Consider the following 17,335-nt stretch of genomic DNA (forward strand, 5'->3'; position numbering starts at 1 on the left):
ATGTCATTCAACTACTACTACATGGCGACGACCAGATGAATCTCGCACGCCGACGTCTTTTATTACTTAAACATATATCAGCTTACGTTTCAGGTTAGTTATTGCAGTATATGAATCAAGAATTTATTTAATAACCTAAATCATTAGCCTGTAGTGTAAACCGACGCTTGTATTATTCAAGGCAGGCTGTGACTTCCCCAGACTGAATGTCCAGGTTGAGGGTAGGGTCAGGCGTAGTTTAACCGTATCCGAACGTTGTTCTTCCACTATATATTAGACAAATAGCCATTTTTCATTTGTTATTGGAAATGTCATCAGACGAAGAGGACATCGTGTGAAAACCAATTGATTTTCAGAAACTGGCCCAGGCTACTAGCCAATGCCTTTGTGACGGAAACGTCATGGCCTACTAGGTTAGGTTAGTATGGTTCCTTTTATAACAGATTTCCTTAGGCAATCCCTTCTTGAACATGTGGCTCCCTAACGTCTCTCGTATCCATGGAACCGTTCCATACAGTCCGTGCGGAGCTAATACTTGGAAATACCGGAAGAAACTTGGGTCGTTCTACAGAAGAGCTCCGCACGATGGTCTGTTCACTAAAAAGTTTGGTATTCTAACTGAGAGCTCCACACGGACTGGCCTTTTACCTTGGAGATCGGTTTTGGTAAAGCTACAGGGTAACTGTACGGACTGCCATGTTGTTGTTTTGGAATGGTTCTGTTTAGGTGCAAGTCATTAGGGAGCCATACGGTTGTTAAGGGATTGACTAAGGAAACCTATTATAAAATGAATTACAGTATACTAACCTAACCTACCCTAACTTAACCCCGGTGGAGGAAACCACTTTTTACCAAACCCTCCCCTATAATACTGTGCATGCGCGATAGCATTCCAGGATGGCCAGCATACAAAAACATGTCAGTTCTGATGTTAATTACAGGTTAATCAGTCGACCACCAAAAAAACAGTAAATTGTTAATAAGGAACCAAAATACTACAGGAAAAGTCAATTTCCAAGGTAATATTCGATGCGGAGCAACCCCATAGTCCTGCCTCAACTTTTCCTAGACTTTTAGTGTTGCTGACGAAGGAGATGTTGTTGTTTATTGTCAGCCAATTATTATTAACCTCATATCTACCCAACATGGTTGGGCACCCTTTGGGAACGTGGGGTTTTGGAAACGAAAGAAATACTGGACCGCCATGTTGTTGTTATGGAATGGTTCCTTGTATGTGCGGGTCATCAGGGAGCCATATGTTTAAGAAGGGATTGGCTAAAGAAACATGTTTTAAAAGGAACTATACTAACCTAACATACCCTAACCTAACCTAGCAGGACGTGTTACTAAGTCGGGGGTGGAGACCCCCCAACCCCCCCATGAAGGAAACCACTTTTTACCAAATCCTCCCCTATAATACTGCACATGCACGATAGCATTCCAGGATGGCCGGCACACAACTTTTGAGGTTAATTACAGTTGACCGACAAAAAATAACGGTAAATTTTTAATAAACAGCCAAAATGCTGTAGGAAAAATCAGTTTCCAAAGCAATATACCCAGTGCTTGCTTAGTTCTGAATGCTAGCCTTTAGAAAAGGACGTAGCCTAATGCAGTACAGGTGAGAGAGCCTAATATGAAAAATTTATCGTGTTTTGCTCATGTTTTTACGTTCATTCCTGAGGGACTGATACTAAGCACGGGGCCTGGAGGAGCATTTCTGTAGAGTTAGTTATATTTATTGCAGTTAGCTAGACAGAAAAAAAATGTATACAAAAGTTGTAAGAAGGTACGTCAGGTTATATCATATTCCTGGAATGCCTACTACGGAAATGCAGGAGTACCTTCCAGCAGCAGCTCCCTTATCAGGTAAGGAAACAACAGGCATTTTTTAATGCTAGCAATCCTTTCTATTCTCAAATTCATTACCATTATTAATGTTTTGGGATAGATTTGTTCATGCATCCCACCTCCTGTTAATGTGGGAATAAGCAATGTAATTACTTGGTAAGTTACTTATATAAAAATGACATTTTTATTGTAAAATAAAATTTTATATATACTTAGCAAGTAATTACACGATTGGAGTCCTCTCTCCTCCCCACACATGAACATTATGGCACAAACAAATTGAATACTTTTACTAGTTGTTCCTCTCTTACCCTGAAAGTGGGTGGGGTTAGTCACCTAGCTAAACAAAATAGCGCAACTCGTGAATTTCAAAATTTTTAGCTGCCGGTTAATAGAAACTATAGCAATGTAATTACTTGGTAAGCATATATAAAACTTTATTTTATCATAAAAATGTCATGTTTCATAAAACATGAAAATTATCTGAAATATTCCATCTTAAAGTGTATAGTGAGTTTTTCTCAAAGGAAATTAAATTGCTAAACTTAGTTTTTCTAATGTATTAAATTACAGTACTGAATCACTTCAGTACAATAAACTATAATTTTTTTCTTGTTCTTTTTCAGAGTTGGTTTTCTGCCAAAATGAGGAAGCTTGGAAAATTCATAGATTCCTTACGCCTTCATGTTAAAGGAGGAAGTGGTGGCATGGGGTATCCAAAGTTTGGTGGTGTAGGTGGAAAAGGAGGAGATGTTTATGTGGAAGCAGTTGCAGGTATAAATCATTTTCTCTAACTTAATGTTGGTATATTTTATTTGATAAGGATTTATGGAAACATTTTAAATTCTTAGTACTTTTGTCTGTTTCCCTATTTTTATGTTGAAACTTGTGTGATATGTGTGTACTTGTAAAAGCAAAACTCATTTGTTCCTACATGACATACAAACCATCGGTCCTCTACATTAGGAATTACTTACAGCAAAGCTGGACACGACCATTAAACTCTTGAACAAGGTGGTTAGGCAGTAACTACCGTCAGGTGGGTGGGAGTACCCGACTGTCCGGATGTAAATATTCCAGTTTGTTTTCGGCCGTCATGCATTGCAGATGTGTTTTCGGGTCTCTTTGCTTGACTGTCATTAAGCTCTTTATTTATCCAGTGGGATCTTTCTGTATTTTGTGTATATATTATGTGTTTGATATTTATTGATATACAAACCCACGATTTGTGATAGCCTTGCATAGGCCGTTGTTCCCCTGCATCTGGGTCTTAGATTTGACAGCCAAGGACGTATTTAGAGGGGCGTAACCTAATGGTAATGCTTCTCTTCCAGTAGCCCTTTATTTAGATATTGAAGGCGTTCCCCTGTACATTCAGATATTATATTGGGACGTAATAACTCTGTTCCCCTTCATTGATCGGGACGTAACAAGTTTGCTTCGCTTCTTGGACTCACGCCCTCCGTGTACAAGGGCATGACTACTTCCTTTCTACTTGCGCTGAGTGTTGCTTTGCTGCCTGCACTATGGAGAGCTGTGGGGGGAGAGGTTGCGGGCATCGTCGGTAAGTTTCGCTTCCTTGGCGCCCCTGGTGGCCTCCCCTCCCTCCTTCTCTCTCTCTCTCTCTCTCTCTGTAGGTTCTTCTCCTATCTCTCCTTCACCCTCTTTGCTTGCTCATCGGGTGAAGACCACTTATCTTTGATTTCGTCTTCTGCTGCCTCTTCCCTTCCTCCCCCGAGGTTCGAGGGAGTACCGGAAAGCTGGAAAGACCTCCGTCAGCTGAAGGAGAGGAAGGCTGCTTCCTCCCCTATGAAGTCCTTTGGGTGTCTAAGGACTGCTTCCTTCCGTGGAGGCAGTGGGTCTCTCGTTGTCTCTTCCCAACCTTCTAGTTCGTGAACCGATTCGCATACCCCTGGGTTTTGTGTTTTGGGAGCCGCAGGCGCACAGACCTCAGTTTGCACTTCCATTCCCAGCCCTAGAGGTTCCGCCTCGTAGGACAGGTGCTGCTTCAGGCACATGTTCGCGAGCCGCTCCGAGTGTTCGAGATTCTGTGGAATATCGAGTATTCGATCTGGTCTGGAGAGTACTCTCCCCGGCCAGTTCAGGAGCAGCGCAAGGGAAAGGACAGGTTTCTCAGTTTTTCCTGCCAGCACTACTAGTGTTCCCCAAATGCTTACCAGTGCTCGGTCGGGTTCCCAGCCTGGTGTCTTGGTCCTGTCAGTTCGAACCCCAGAAGAAGCAGGGAAGAGGTTCCCTTCGGGAGTCCTGCGGGACTTCTAAGGGACTGACTCTCTTCTGGGAGACAATTTCTCTCATTGGTTCTAAGGGCGGGATCCAATTCGCATTCTCCTCTGGGGTCTCGCGTTCCAGGGGCCACAAGAGCGCAGCCTCGAGAGACCTCACCCTCGTTGCCAGTCTTAGAAGTCTCCGTCTAAGACTGGTTCTGTGAAGGGGATCAATACCTCGACTCCTTCTCGGATGTCCTAAGTGGACTCCAAATCCATTGGCATCTGTTGTTAGGTTCGAGTCCTTCTTGTTCCCCTACTCCTTGGACTTTGTATCGATGATCCAGATCAGTCGTTACTGTACCCTATTAGGGAGCTACGGTACTTTCTGAAAAGGCTCGACATTCCTAACCCGGATATCATCGACATTTTCGCTAGTACTATCTCTCCCGAGGAAGAAGTGTCTAAGGACATATCTTTCTCCTGGCCTCGTGAAGTGATTGAAGGCAGTATTCAGCAGCTGGTGACGATGATACCGGTACTTTCCACCTAAGAGCCCATGAGATCAGTGGCTTGGTCCATCCCACCCATTCCGGAAGTTTGTATCAGTCTGGAAGCAAGATGTGGTCTCATAGACCACACTCTTGTCTTCTACCTTCAGTCTTACCCACAGGCCCTTGGAACATTTTTTTCCTTGGTCCTGTGGTGGCTGCTCAACATGTTGTGTTTTCTTACCCGGCTCCTTCAATAGGACAGGTAGCATCTCGCCTAAGGTGTTGGTTCTGGAAGTGAGAAGGATCCCGAGAGTGACTGGCCTCTCCTCCTCCTCATTCCTCGTCCTTCTGCTTCTCCTCCTTCGGGATTAGAATAGGAATCGAACCAATACTTGCTGGATCTGGCATCTGATCTAGTAGGACTACACATTGAGCACCCATTCTATTTTTCTTCTAAAATCATAGAAGCAATTCCGCTCCTTCCTCTTGCAAGGGGAGGAAGGAGACTCTGGCAATAAGGAATACACTATCACCAGTTTTCCTTACTGCCTCCGACTCTTAGACTCTTCCCAGCCTATTTCGTATGAGTTACATTTTCTCACTCATGCGAAAAGGTTCAGTATCTAACATTTGATCTTGCAATTCCTACACTCTGATCAATATGTCAGAGCCACGGTACTCCTCCTCACTCTTTCGACCAGGAGGAGTACCCTAGGTGTGCAGAACTCCAGTCAGTTCAAGAGACTCACTTAGATTCCTCCCTCCAACCAGTGAGTCTTCCTCATGTCGGAACAAATCACAATTTTTAAAAGTAAATTGTATTTTTCCTAACTACTGTATACAAACCTGAGGTCCTTTACATTACATTTTTATGCCTGCCTCATGCCACCCCTCAATCTGAACCTGGGCCGAAAGGCAAACTGGAATGTTTACATCTGGGCAGGCGGGTATTCCCGCCTACCTGACAGTAGTTACTGCCTAACCACCTTGTTCAAGAGTTTAACGGCCGTGTCCAGCTTCGCCATAAGAAATTCCTAATTTAAAGGACCCCAGGTTTGTATAGTTAGGAAAAATACAATTAACTTTTAAAAATTGTGACTTTCTCAGGCCATAATGGTCAGTGTACATGGTAACTAATTAAATACAATAGTGAGACCTTTCCCCACCAGGGTGAATCGTGAACCTCATCCGACAGCATTCATTCACTTACTGCTTTTTTTGTTGTGTGTGTGTGTGTGTGTGTGTCATAAGGCTGTGTCAGTGTTTTCATATCATATTCTATTTCTATTGCTCCCCAGTTGGTACGAGACTCAAGCAACACATTTTCATTACTAATTTTATTGTGTTGTCGTGGGCACCAGAAGAGTTGGTAGAGCCTGACCTGCTTGGATGAGAACTATGAGATGGGAGGCTGAAGACGAATGGAGATTTGTAGTGAAAGAGCAAAAGTGGTAGATTTTGCAGAGACACTTTGCATCACATAATATTAAAGGTTACTGTGATTATGAATGGTATTGAGAATAACTTGATTGAATGAGTTGACTCCATAACCATGATATGATGGTCATTGTTAACAGTAAACTCAGATGTTGGTCAACTATGAAAATTAGCTAGATATTCCTGGTTAAAGATGAAGTCTAATTGAGTTACAGATACTAAATGTAAACTTTTTTCAAGGTCTGCTATAAGATTAATATGGCTAAAGAGCGTAGGAGCAATCATCTTTATTCTAAATAGATTCTTGACAGATAAAAGAAATAAGTAATTGTGTGGAACAACACAAGTCTTAAATAACTGCATTGACTACATAGCCATTAATCTTTTTGTGATACTGTACTATACTGGGAATGCTATTCTCAGAGCCCATCTGAGGATTTCATCCACAAATGGAGCCCAAAACCAAAGTGTGATCCAGGTGTAGTGAAAGGCTTCTCCCTGGTGAAGAGCTCTCCCAAGTGTTGATCGTGGTTTCACTGGGATGAGAATTTAAGTGACAGTTTCTTGATTTATTGCCCATGGAGCATTAAATCATATGTGGTTTATATTTAATGATTATAAAATCAATTTTAATTTAATGTTTTCAGCATGCATAATTTAATGATGATATAGGAAAGACGGAAAATTCATGAAATAAAATTTTGACCAACAGAGCAAACATTGTCAAAAACTTTACGAGCAGAGCCAGAGAAGCGTTGGCAAGGTGGTGTCGGTGGTAACAGTCGAAAAGTACGGATTCTTGGAGAAGCTGGTGAAGATAAAATTATCCCGGTTCCCTTAGGCACAGCAGTCAGGCTGGACAAATTCAGTACGCTGGGTATGTTGTCAGTTTATATTGAATTGAATTTTGTGTAAATAATTAGTGCAATACAGTGAAGAGGAGCCTTTTCAGACATTTTTCCATTGATAGTGCTTAGCCTTTTTAGTCTATAGAAGTTATGAGAAGTATTATTTTTATTGAAGTATCTTACCCAGTAATTACAATGCTGTAGTTTTCTACTCAACAGCAGCTTGAATTTTCGAAATTTGTGGCAATACTCTACTTCTTCAGTCTGAGCCAGTGGCTAGGATGCACCCACTCTTCGGGAAGGAGAGGAACAACCCTTGAAAGATGGTTCAATTTGTTTTCTGCCATCCTAGAGCTCACACAATTGTAGGAAGGCAGCTTGGTTTTTTTGGAATTTCATCTTGTTAGCTTCCCTTTTTGGTGAAGTATTCTTACTAATTGCCTCCAGCACTAGTTTTTGTTGTTTATCAACTGATTTTGACTTTTGATAACTGGTTTTTTCTTCTGTCTGATTTGATTACTGTTTGTAATTTTTGTGTCGACTGGCTTTTTTCTCTAAGTGAGATTTGCCGATCAGCTTTTGAATACAGTAGTTCGGTAGTTGCTTATGAAGATCACTGTTAGGCTAGGTGTCCTCCGGGAATGTTTTCTCAGTGAGTATTAACTTTTTGTCTAGTTTTTTATGTCAGACTCCAGCTCATCCAGTTTTCGGTACTGCAGCAAGGGCTGCAATACCAGGTTAACAAAAGCTTCATATGATGCTCATACCATTTGTTCTTCTTGCAGAGGTCAGGTCTGTTCGATCAATTTAACTTGTAACAAGTGTGTAGGTTGGGATGAGAAGACGTGGAAAAACTTAGCTTCTCATCTTTCTAAGCTAGAAAGAGGAAAGCAGCCGCTGTCACCTCTCCTATTTCTAATGTGTCTTTTACTCCGAGCCCTCCCGCTCCTCCCTCATCTGGCTCCCTTGCTCCCAAACCAGATCGCTTCGCCATTCTTGAGAGCAAGTTTGACCAGAAGTTTGGTTTGATGGTAAGTACAGTGGGACAACTCAGTGAATCGGTGCGCTTCTTGATGAATAGCTTTAGTGATAAAAGTGCCAGTGAAGTGATTGTGGAAGAGGTGGCTACCCGTCCTACCGACTCTCCTAGGCAAAGGTCACTGCCAGACTCCCCTAAACCTGGGAGGAGGTATACTGTAGCACCCAAGCATCATTTAGCTCCTAAACTTCTGTTATCCCACGAGCGTCCAGTAACGCCCATCGGCTGGGTGCCCAGTTCCTACTGTCCACTTGACACCAACTTCAACTACGCATGTGGCACCGATTCTTTCTCATCAAGTTTCTTCTGTGACACAAGAGGAGTTAGACCCTTCTCTTGAACCAATTCAGCACCAGCTGAATAGTATTTTAGTCCTTTTGAAGAAACCTTCCATCAAAGACTTCCACGAACCCTTCGACTTTGCAGATATCATCGGAAGAAGAGGAGACAGTTCAAGATTCTTCTCCGTCGGCACATGTTGCCCTCCTGAAGTTTTTCCTTGTGGCATTCCCGGATTACTTCTCATTCGAGGCTCCTACGGCGCCACAGTCAACCTTTTTAATGAATAACCCGTCTGAATTTTCCCGACACCTGAGGGTTGTTTTATCTTCGTCCGCCAGGAAGGTTCTGGAAGATGTGGACCTTTGGCTTTCGTAAAAGAGGATTCAGGGGAAATCCTCTTTCTGCATTCCCCCTTCGCACCTATCTAAGAGACATTACCAGTCTTATTCTGCTGGAGAAGCTCCCTCTCTGGCAATGGCTGCCTCCTCTCAGGGGGACTTCTCTTCGCTGATAGATTCCGCATGAAGGTCCACTTTCGCTGCTGCTAAAGTGATGTTTTCCATGACAGAAGTTGATCATTTATTGAAGAATTTTCCTTGACTGGTCAGTTGGAGCATTAGCCAAGAAGATTCAGGATTTTTCTCCACTCTCTGAAGATTGTTCATCAGATTGGCTCAGCATGATCTGCAACGGACAGAGCTGTTAGAGATGCTTCCCAGGAATTGGTCTCCTTTTTCGTTATGGGAATTTTAAAGAAAAGAGAGCTCTGGTGTTCTTTCACCTCCAAGAGTGTTACTGCCTCTCAGAGGTCAGCCCTTTTCTCCCCCCTTGATTGCCATCACCATTTCCCACAAGCAGTGGTAAAGGAAGTTTCTCTTGAACTACAGAAGAAATCTACCCATGACCTTTTGGCCCAGTCCACTAAGTGCCCTAAGGATTGGTCCACTTTTTCTTCTAGATCGTCCTCACCCCTTCAGAGACAGCCCTGTCGAGGAGGAAGACAACGCTCTCTGTCTAGACCTCGGGCTGGAGTCTGTTTCTCCTCCCGAGCCATTAAGAAATCATCTTCTAAACCTGCATCGAAGAAGTGAAGATGCAGTCCTCCATGCACCCGTGGGTGCCAGGCTCCAAATGTTTTGGGAGAGTTGGAGTGCCAAAGGCGCAGAACCGTTGATTATAAAAGTACTGAGGGAAGGGTACTCAATTCCTTTCAAGAAAAAGTCACCCCTAGTCAACATGCCGATTGTCTTGACTGCGTACTCCACAGGTTCAAAGAAGTTTTTAGCCCTGTCGGAGGAGGTCTCAGCTCTAATAAAAAAAGAGGTGATAGAAGTAGTAGAGGACATCACATCGAGGGGGTTGTACAATCGGCTGTTTCTGGTCCCCAAATCAACGGAAGGATGGAGACCAGTCCTCAATGTGAGTGCCCTGAATGTTTTCATCAAGAAAACAAGATTCAAGATGGAAACAGACCAGTCATTTCTTGCATCCATCCTTCGGGGGAATTGGATGATCTCTCTTGGTATGCAAGACGCGTATTTTCACATCCCGGTTCATATGGCGTCAAGAAACTTTTTGAGGTTTTTGTACCAGAACAAGGTGTTTCAATTCAGAGCACTGTGTTTCAGCCTGTCGACAGCACCACAGGTCTTTACATGAGTTCTTGCTCCCCTGGCAAAGTGGTTGCACTTAATAGGCATCAACATCCTTTTATACCTGGACGATTGGCTGATTCATTCACCCACGGGGCTACAATGTATGGAGGACCATCAGAAAACCCTACTTTTAACCCAAGACTTAGGACTGCTAATAAATCTTCAGAAATCTCAACTGACCCCATCTCAGAAGATTCTCTATTTGGGGATTCAGATAGACTCTCAGATTTTTTGGGCTTTTCCGTCCCTCAAAAGGATAGAGTCGTGCCTGAAAGCAGTGAATCATTTCCTTGCTCTAAAGAATTGCTCAGGCAACGAGTGGACGAGTCTACTGGGCACGTTGTCTTCAATAGAGCAATTATTCAGGCTAGGAAGACTAAACTTACGACCTCTAAAATTCTTCCTGAAGAGAAATTGGGACAGGAAGACTCAGCCAGACTCATTTGTCTTTCTGATCTCAGCAGAGATCAGAGAAGACCTACGGTGGTGGCAGTACACGGGCACATATGCCGAAGGGGTCTCTGCTTCCTCTGAACCCATTCATTAAACTACTATAGAAGTGGGAAGGTGATTATGTGGAATTAGATATAAAATAATATAATATGATTTGTAGTCAGTACTATACAAACAGTTGCTGAACAAATGTTTCCCAGATCTTGTCTAGTCAGTCTGAGTTCTAAAGTCCAAATTACCATATTGATAGTAATTAATTAGTGTCAGTTACACTTTTCTTTCTTCATTGTGGTTTTTCTTTTCACTTGAAATCATCTTTTGTATTTATGTTACAGTACTTCATTCCTTACTTCAAGATGATGGTATTTTGTATTTTATTTGTGTACAAAAGGGTTGATTCATTCAAGGAGAAAAAATTGATTTGGTAAGATTTGTATTTTATGAAATAAAAATGGTCTTGAAGAAGTTAGATACTGCTTTCTGAGGAATTAGTTACAGTGTTACTGTTTTATAGGGTTGTTTCTAAAATACAGTACAGTATATGGTAAAATAATCATAGAATTTCTTTAAGGTGAAGTCAACAAAATTGGGGATAAAATTCTAGTGGCCAAAGGAGGAGCTGGGGGTTCACCATTGAATCAGTTTAATGGTCAGCATGGACAGGTTTGTACCCTAGTTATTTACTGTACACATTTTTATTTAAATATAGCATAAGTATAATCGTTCATGCATGCTGCCTTGGGACCCATCAGTAGGTACTAACTACCATATTTTAGGTGCACTCGATGTAAAATGGCAAGGTACCAGGGAATGATAGGTGAGCACTCCATATATGATTGAATGGTTTAGATGAAAAAATTATTTTTGATTAAGCAATTGCAATTTGGGATAGAGGCTGAGAATCCCAGATTGTTTGCTAATGCTCAATGACCCAGGAGAGCACTTTGAGACTGTATGAGTAAGAAGCCATTACTCGTATATTTTTGTGGGTTGCTTTTAAGTAGCTAAGCACCAGAGTAACAGAAGAGGTCACTGCTAAGGAGGACCTACTCTTGAGAGCCTAGGATTGGGAGTTCACTTGATAATGCATCAACAAAGGATTCAAGCCTCCAGAATCGCAGTAGCTTTCCAGCTGACATAGGTATTCCATAAGGTTTTTACAGTAATTTTAATGGACAAGACTGGCTAAGGAATGAGTGACTTTACATGAAAATCAGGGCCCGCCTGACTTACATGCACTGAGGAGGAACTAGGTTATGGCCTTCATTAATGCAGGTACAGAGTTGTCATTCAACCTTTACCACTTTCTGCCTTTAGATACTACATCTTCAACTCTCAAGAGATGTAGATTTCTGGGATCTGGGCAGGTATCCCAGCTAAATAGTTAATTGAGCAGTTCACTTACATTATCAGACAAAACATCTACTGTACTTTGGGTGTTCAACTACGCAGTACTCCATGGTAATATTTGGACTTTTGGTTTCTGACTTTCTATATCCCATATGTTCTGGTAGATCCATCTGGCTTCTGTAAAAGTTGGAACTGAACTGTTTAGCTCCCCTCCCCACCTAAATTGCAGTTCAGGTTCAATATCATTGCTGAGTTTGCTATGAATAAGTTTTTATAAGGCATTTTTCTTATAAACCTATAATCATATATGGAAGTGCCTGCCTCCCTTCCCTTAGTTCTTGCTTTACTAGATCTAATCTGCATTAGAATAAGCTTTGTACCAACTGATGATTCAAAAGTTTGAATGCACTGACAGTTACTCAGCTCTCCTACTTTTTTCATCTTGAAGACTTCAGAATGGACATGTCTGAGAACTGCAGTTTGGGGTCAATTGATGGGATTGTCTGGAAGTATGTTTTGTTATAAAGAATTAATTTTTACTTATTGAATGTTAATTTTCGTAAGTCAAGATGGAATAGTTATGTCAGTGATTGGAAGGTGTGGTACCAGAAAACTAAATAACTGATATAGGCATATGCTATATTTTTCTCTCATACTTTTGGGTAGACTACCTAATAATAATAATGATAATAATTTCCTTGTCTAACAGGCTCTCAATCTCACATTGGAACTGAAACTTATAGCTGACATAGGCCTAGTAGGATTCCCAAATGCTGGAAAGTCAACATTGTTGAAAGCCATATCCAGAGCCAAACCAAAAATTGCCAGCTACCCTTGTAAGTATTACATTTGAAACTTTGTAATTGGAGTAAAAATCATACCAGTATTTAAGGCAAATGTTTTGATGCACAGGGCAATCTAACCTAGTAGTACATTCCATCTGAGAAGGATAATGATAAACATTAAAACTGCTTGGCTTTATGTATTTCTGTAACCTAATGATTGAGGATTTTCTTATCTATGCAGTAAGCAGATCTACCAATGGTACTTTATATTAGGAATTACTTTCAGTGAAGCTGGAAACTGCCATTGAACTTTCGAACAAGGTGGTTGGGCAGTTAACTACTGCCTGGGAGGCAGGAGTCCCGCCTTCCCAGATGCAAACATTCCAATTTGCTTTCAGCCGTCATTGGGTGTAGATGCATTTTCTTTGCTCTCTGCCCAGACTTCCATTGAGCTGCCTTTTCCTAGTGGGATCCTTTTCTTATTGTTATGTACTTTCATGATGAAAGCCCTTGATAAACTCTGTAATCCCGCCTTCCCCAGCGTGTGTGTCTTGGGGTTGGCGGTAAGAAGTGTAATAGCATTCACTCTAGCATTGACTTGGACCCACACACCCTTTGCTCTTCTTGCAAGGGGCGTATATTCACATACTTCACCTTGTACTGAGTGTTGTTCCTGGTCTGCCAAGCAAAGGGTGAAGTTTGAGGGGAGGAGACAGTACCGAAGGAAGCCTGCCAAGGCGTCATCCGAGGGTTACACGCCCCCTCTGACTCACTTGGTGGCTGACCCATCGGGATCATTTCTCCCTCCCAGCAAGCTTCCCCTTCTTGCTGCCTCTCCTTCGGGTGAGGACTCCCTTTCGTCTTCATTCACTTTGTCTGGTGTTGAAGGCTGCAGGGGAGCGGATGATCAGGGCATCCTCTCGGGGACCTCTCCTCGCTCCAGGGGGGATCTTTTCCCCCAGAGCGAGTGGAGTCTCCCTTTATTGACCCAACTTTGTCTTCAGATATGGTAGTAGAGATTTCTCTCGGGGGGCAGGCTCCGGACCTCGCTTCTACCTGGCTCTACCTAGGTCTGCCTGGCGTTCCGTCTCTGGAGGGTCTGCTGTTTCACCTGTCTGGTCCCTCCAGCATGGTGACTTCAGCCGTGCCCTATCTCACGGTTCTTGTTCCTGCTGTTGCCGACTTCCGCTCGTTCCCCACTCCGGTCCTGGCTCCTGTCTTACCTGGCTCTTGGTCCGGCCTGGCTCCTGCACCTGCCCCGCCCGTGTTGCACTGACTGCCCCGGTTGCCTCTGGCTCTCTTGTTGACGTCTCTGCTGCCTGGGTTGCTCTTGCTACCCTTGTCCCCCCTGGCTGCTCCTGCATCTTCTGCTGCTCCCTCCTGGATGGGGAACCTGACTGCCATCCTGAAGAAGATAACGAAGAAGAAGTCAAAGAAGAAGTCTCATAAGGTGTCGTCTTCATTGTCGTCATTCTGCTACCTCTTCCCCTTCTTCTAAGGCTCACTCCTTCCTCTAGCAAGGGGAGGAAGGAGACCATGACAATGTCATCCTAGCCTACTTTGCTTGAACTGATGTTTTCCTCATTCATGCAAAGGGACCCAGAAATTCTGACAGTTGGTCTCACATTTCTTACAACCCGATCATTTTGTCAGAGGCAGTTTTCCCTTGCCCAGTCCATTGACCAGGAAGGGAACACAAGGTGTAGCGAACTCCAGTCAGTTCATAGAGGCTCAGTCAGATTCCTCCCTCCAACCAGTTAGTCTTCCTAATGTAAAGGACTGACGGTTCGTATATTGTGTCAGAAAAAAATCACATTTTTTTAAAGTAAATTGTATTTTTACTAACTGTACAAACCTGAGGTCCTTTACATTACATTTTCATGCCCACCTCATGCCACCCCTCAATCTGACACCTGGACCAAAAGGCAAATTGGAATGTTTACATCCAGGCAGGCAGGACTCCCGCTTTGCAGACAGTAGTTAGCTGCCTGACCACCTTGTTGGAAAGTTCAACGGCCATTTCCAGTTTTGCTGAAATTAATTCCTGATGTAAAGGACATCAGGTTTGCATAGTTAGGAAAAATACAATTTACTTTAAAAAATTGTGATGTTTCAGTTCATTATTGACAGAGGTAAAGGGTTAGCCTGAAGGGGACGTACTTCAACTCTCTTGTTCAACCACAGAATTTACCCAAAATACTTGCTTTCTGAATAGGAGGGTCATATAAAATATGTATTACATTATATAGAGCAGGCATCAAATGCTCTTGATTTTCCAAACAATCCTTCACAGAACAAAGTCCTTGCATAAGATAAAAACCATTATTGAATTGTAATTTTTTATGTCTTGAAGTGTGGTTAAGTCATCTGTTAAACTAATGTTAGTCAAGTCTGAAACATTAACATTGTTAAAAAAAAATTTAACTTTTTTTCCCTGTTCCTTTTAATTTTTCCTCTCTTAGTAAAGTAAATTTCACCAAGTTTTTAGCATAACTTTTATTGTTTACTTCTCGCTTACTTCCTTTTAAACAAAAAGGTTTTTGTCTTTCTAGTTACAACAGTACAGCCGAATATTGGGATTGTCGAGTATCCTGACAAAAGACAAATAAGCATGGCTGATCTTCCTGGCTTAGTTGAAGGTTCTTGGGCTAACATGGGAATGGGCCACAAATTTTTAAGGCATGTTGAAAGGACAAACCTCCTGCTGTACATCGTAGACATCAATGGTTTTAAAATGGGACCTCAATATCCTCATCGAACAGCAATAGAAAATGTAATTCTTTTGAATAAGGTAAGGAAAGAATTGATTACATCATTCTTGTAACCAGAGATATAATGTAACTACCTATTGTCACTTAAGAATGAATGCAGTAGTTTTGACAGCCTTAAACATCCTCAGGCTACAGTCTTCTAACCAACTGGTCGTTAAGACATCATTTATGAGACAAGTATGTCAAAAACTAATTTTTTTGCAACAGTTTATTTAATCCATGAGGTGTTGTGTCGCTAATATTGACGATTTATATGTTGCACAAGGATGATGTCAATATTAGTAGTAATGCTTTATTTTTAAATACCTTGGTCAATTTAGTCCCGCCCTGTAGCTTTGCTTGAGTGACGTTAAAAGTTTCACCAACCATTCAGCTCTCGGTTGAAAGAATAAGATGCTAGATTTCTCTTGATTTTAGTTATATAAATAGGAGAATTGTAAGCCTTCCTTCAGCAAAGGTAGGTAGGGCTTTTGTTTCCTTTAGTTCATGAGCATTAAGTACTACTGTGGTAAAAGTTTTAAATTTTTTTGCTTTTTTGAGATAATGGCGTCTCATATGATGATTCATTTCCATCAAATAGTGATTTTTAAATTGATAGTGATAATGACAGTATTGCAGATACAAGTGATAGTGCCAACAACAGTGTTGCAAATGTAAGTGACAGTGATAAAGTGCAGCTAGAAAACCTGTTTTGGAATGAAATTTAGCTTTTGCAAAGACACATAGGGCCAATCATTTCTAATAAAAAGTCACATCCTATAGAGTATACGTTGTTATTTTTGAATTTTGATATTATTGACAAATTAGACAGTAGCATATATATATATGATGGTTAAAATAGTCATACACAACCATTCAACCTATGAGTAACTATTGTATATTTTTTATAGTTTTTCATGGGTATGTCTAATAGATCAGGTCTCATTTTGAATTTTCTAAAAATGAAAAAAAGTTAAGCAGTCCAAAAATAGTTTTGAAAAAATGGTTTTCTTTAAAAAAAAAAATTTTATACTGTATATTCAGTTTTAAAACTATGGTAAAAATAAGCAAGAAAATAATGGTCCATAATTCAAATTGCAAATGCATAATATTGCCTTCACCCTTACGTTACCATCAGTAATTAGACTTTGTATTCAAATGGATAGTAGTGGCCTAAGTGAATCTTTGCACTTGAAATCCCGTACTGATTCAGCAATTAAAAAGCTCTCATATATCTCGGTTGATACTTACTGTATGCATTGGGAGGATTTTGGCACCTGTTGACAGAATTATTGACTCATAGTATAAGGAAGATAAGTGTTCCCACCAGTGGTCCTGAGGGCATGCTCTTCTGTTATTGGAGACAAAAAACTGTTGTGGAGTATTCAAGGTTGTGGGTTTCATATGATCGATGGGGTTGTAACAAAACAACCAAAACATTGCATGATAGCTGATGTTTAAAGGTACTATTCTTTCTTATGGCATAGATACCTGAAGTGATATTAGAACTGAAAAAGTCATTTCAGAGTCACTTTTCTTATTATGTATATCTCTTTTATATTAAAATAGAATGTGGTACATTGAAATGCCAGGATTGTTATGGTTAGTGCCTGCTGGTGGGCAGTGAAAACCATTTCTTCTGAAGCTGAAGGGTTAACAAATCAAAAGAATAATTTCTGTATTCAAGACTTTTTTTTTACTCGAAGAAAAATTTTACCAGCAAAACTACTTTTCAGATTTCTTCTGTGATCAGTGATGTATAAATTTTTCTTTACAGGAGTTGGAATTATACTCAGAAAATTTATTAGATAAACCTTGTGTATTACTGGTAAACAAGATGGATGATGATAAAACAGAAGAAAAATTGAAACGCTTTCTTCAAGAATACTCTGACTTAGCAGGTATGTGCAACAGTTAATGCTAACTTTATTTCTGATGTTTTAAATTTTAATGGCTTTATATAAAATTATTAAGTTTTAAGAGATAAATCTTTCCTTTCAACATTAAAGAAACAATGTACAGTATTGTGTATCTTAAACAAGGAAATATAATCAAATACTCATAGGTTTGCCTATGATTGCTCAACCTCTTCCCCTTTTACATATTTTGCAACTGTGAGAAAATGTGCAAATTTTGATTTGTTAATTGAAGGTTTTGGTATGAAAA

General features: G+C 41.0%; 1 protein-coding gene across 3 annotated transcripts in view; it reads left to right on the plus strand.

The window, feature by feature from the left end:
- The window catches only part of LOC136854214 (GTP-binding protein 10 homolog), a 20,551-nt gene continuing 3,216 nt past the window's right edge, over window positions 1-17,335 (plus strand). Inside the window, exons 1-7 of one of the 3 annotated variants that reach the window (XM_067130539.1) lie at window positions 1-93; window positions 2,478-2,625; window positions 6,720-6,884; window positions 10,856-10,947; window positions 12,344-12,470; window positions 14,972-15,210; window positions 16,947-17,070. In XM_067130539.1, coding sequence (XP_066986640.1) covers window positions 2,496-2,625; window positions 6,720-6,884; window positions 10,856-10,947; window positions 12,344-12,470; window positions 14,972-15,210; window positions 16,947-17,070 — 877 coding nt within the window. In that variant the 5' untranslated portion in view covers window positions 1-93; window positions 2,478-2,495. The remainder of the gene's footprint in view (window positions 94-2,477; window positions 2,626-6,719; window positions 6,885-10,855; window positions 10,948-12,343; window positions 12,471-14,971; window positions 15,211-16,946; window positions 17,071-17,335) is intronic. The other 2 variants (XM_067130540.1, XM_067130541.1) reach the window with 2 other exon arrangements.

Source organism: Macrobrachium rosenbergii, chromosome 28 (genome assembly GCF_040412425.1).
Source record: "Macrobrachium rosenbergii isolate ZJJX-2024 chromosome 28, ASM4041242v1, whole genome shotgun sequence".
NCBI classification, from domain to species: Eukaryota; Metazoa; Arthropoda; class Malacostraca; order Decapoda; family Palaemonidae; genus Macrobrachium; species Macrobrachium rosenbergii.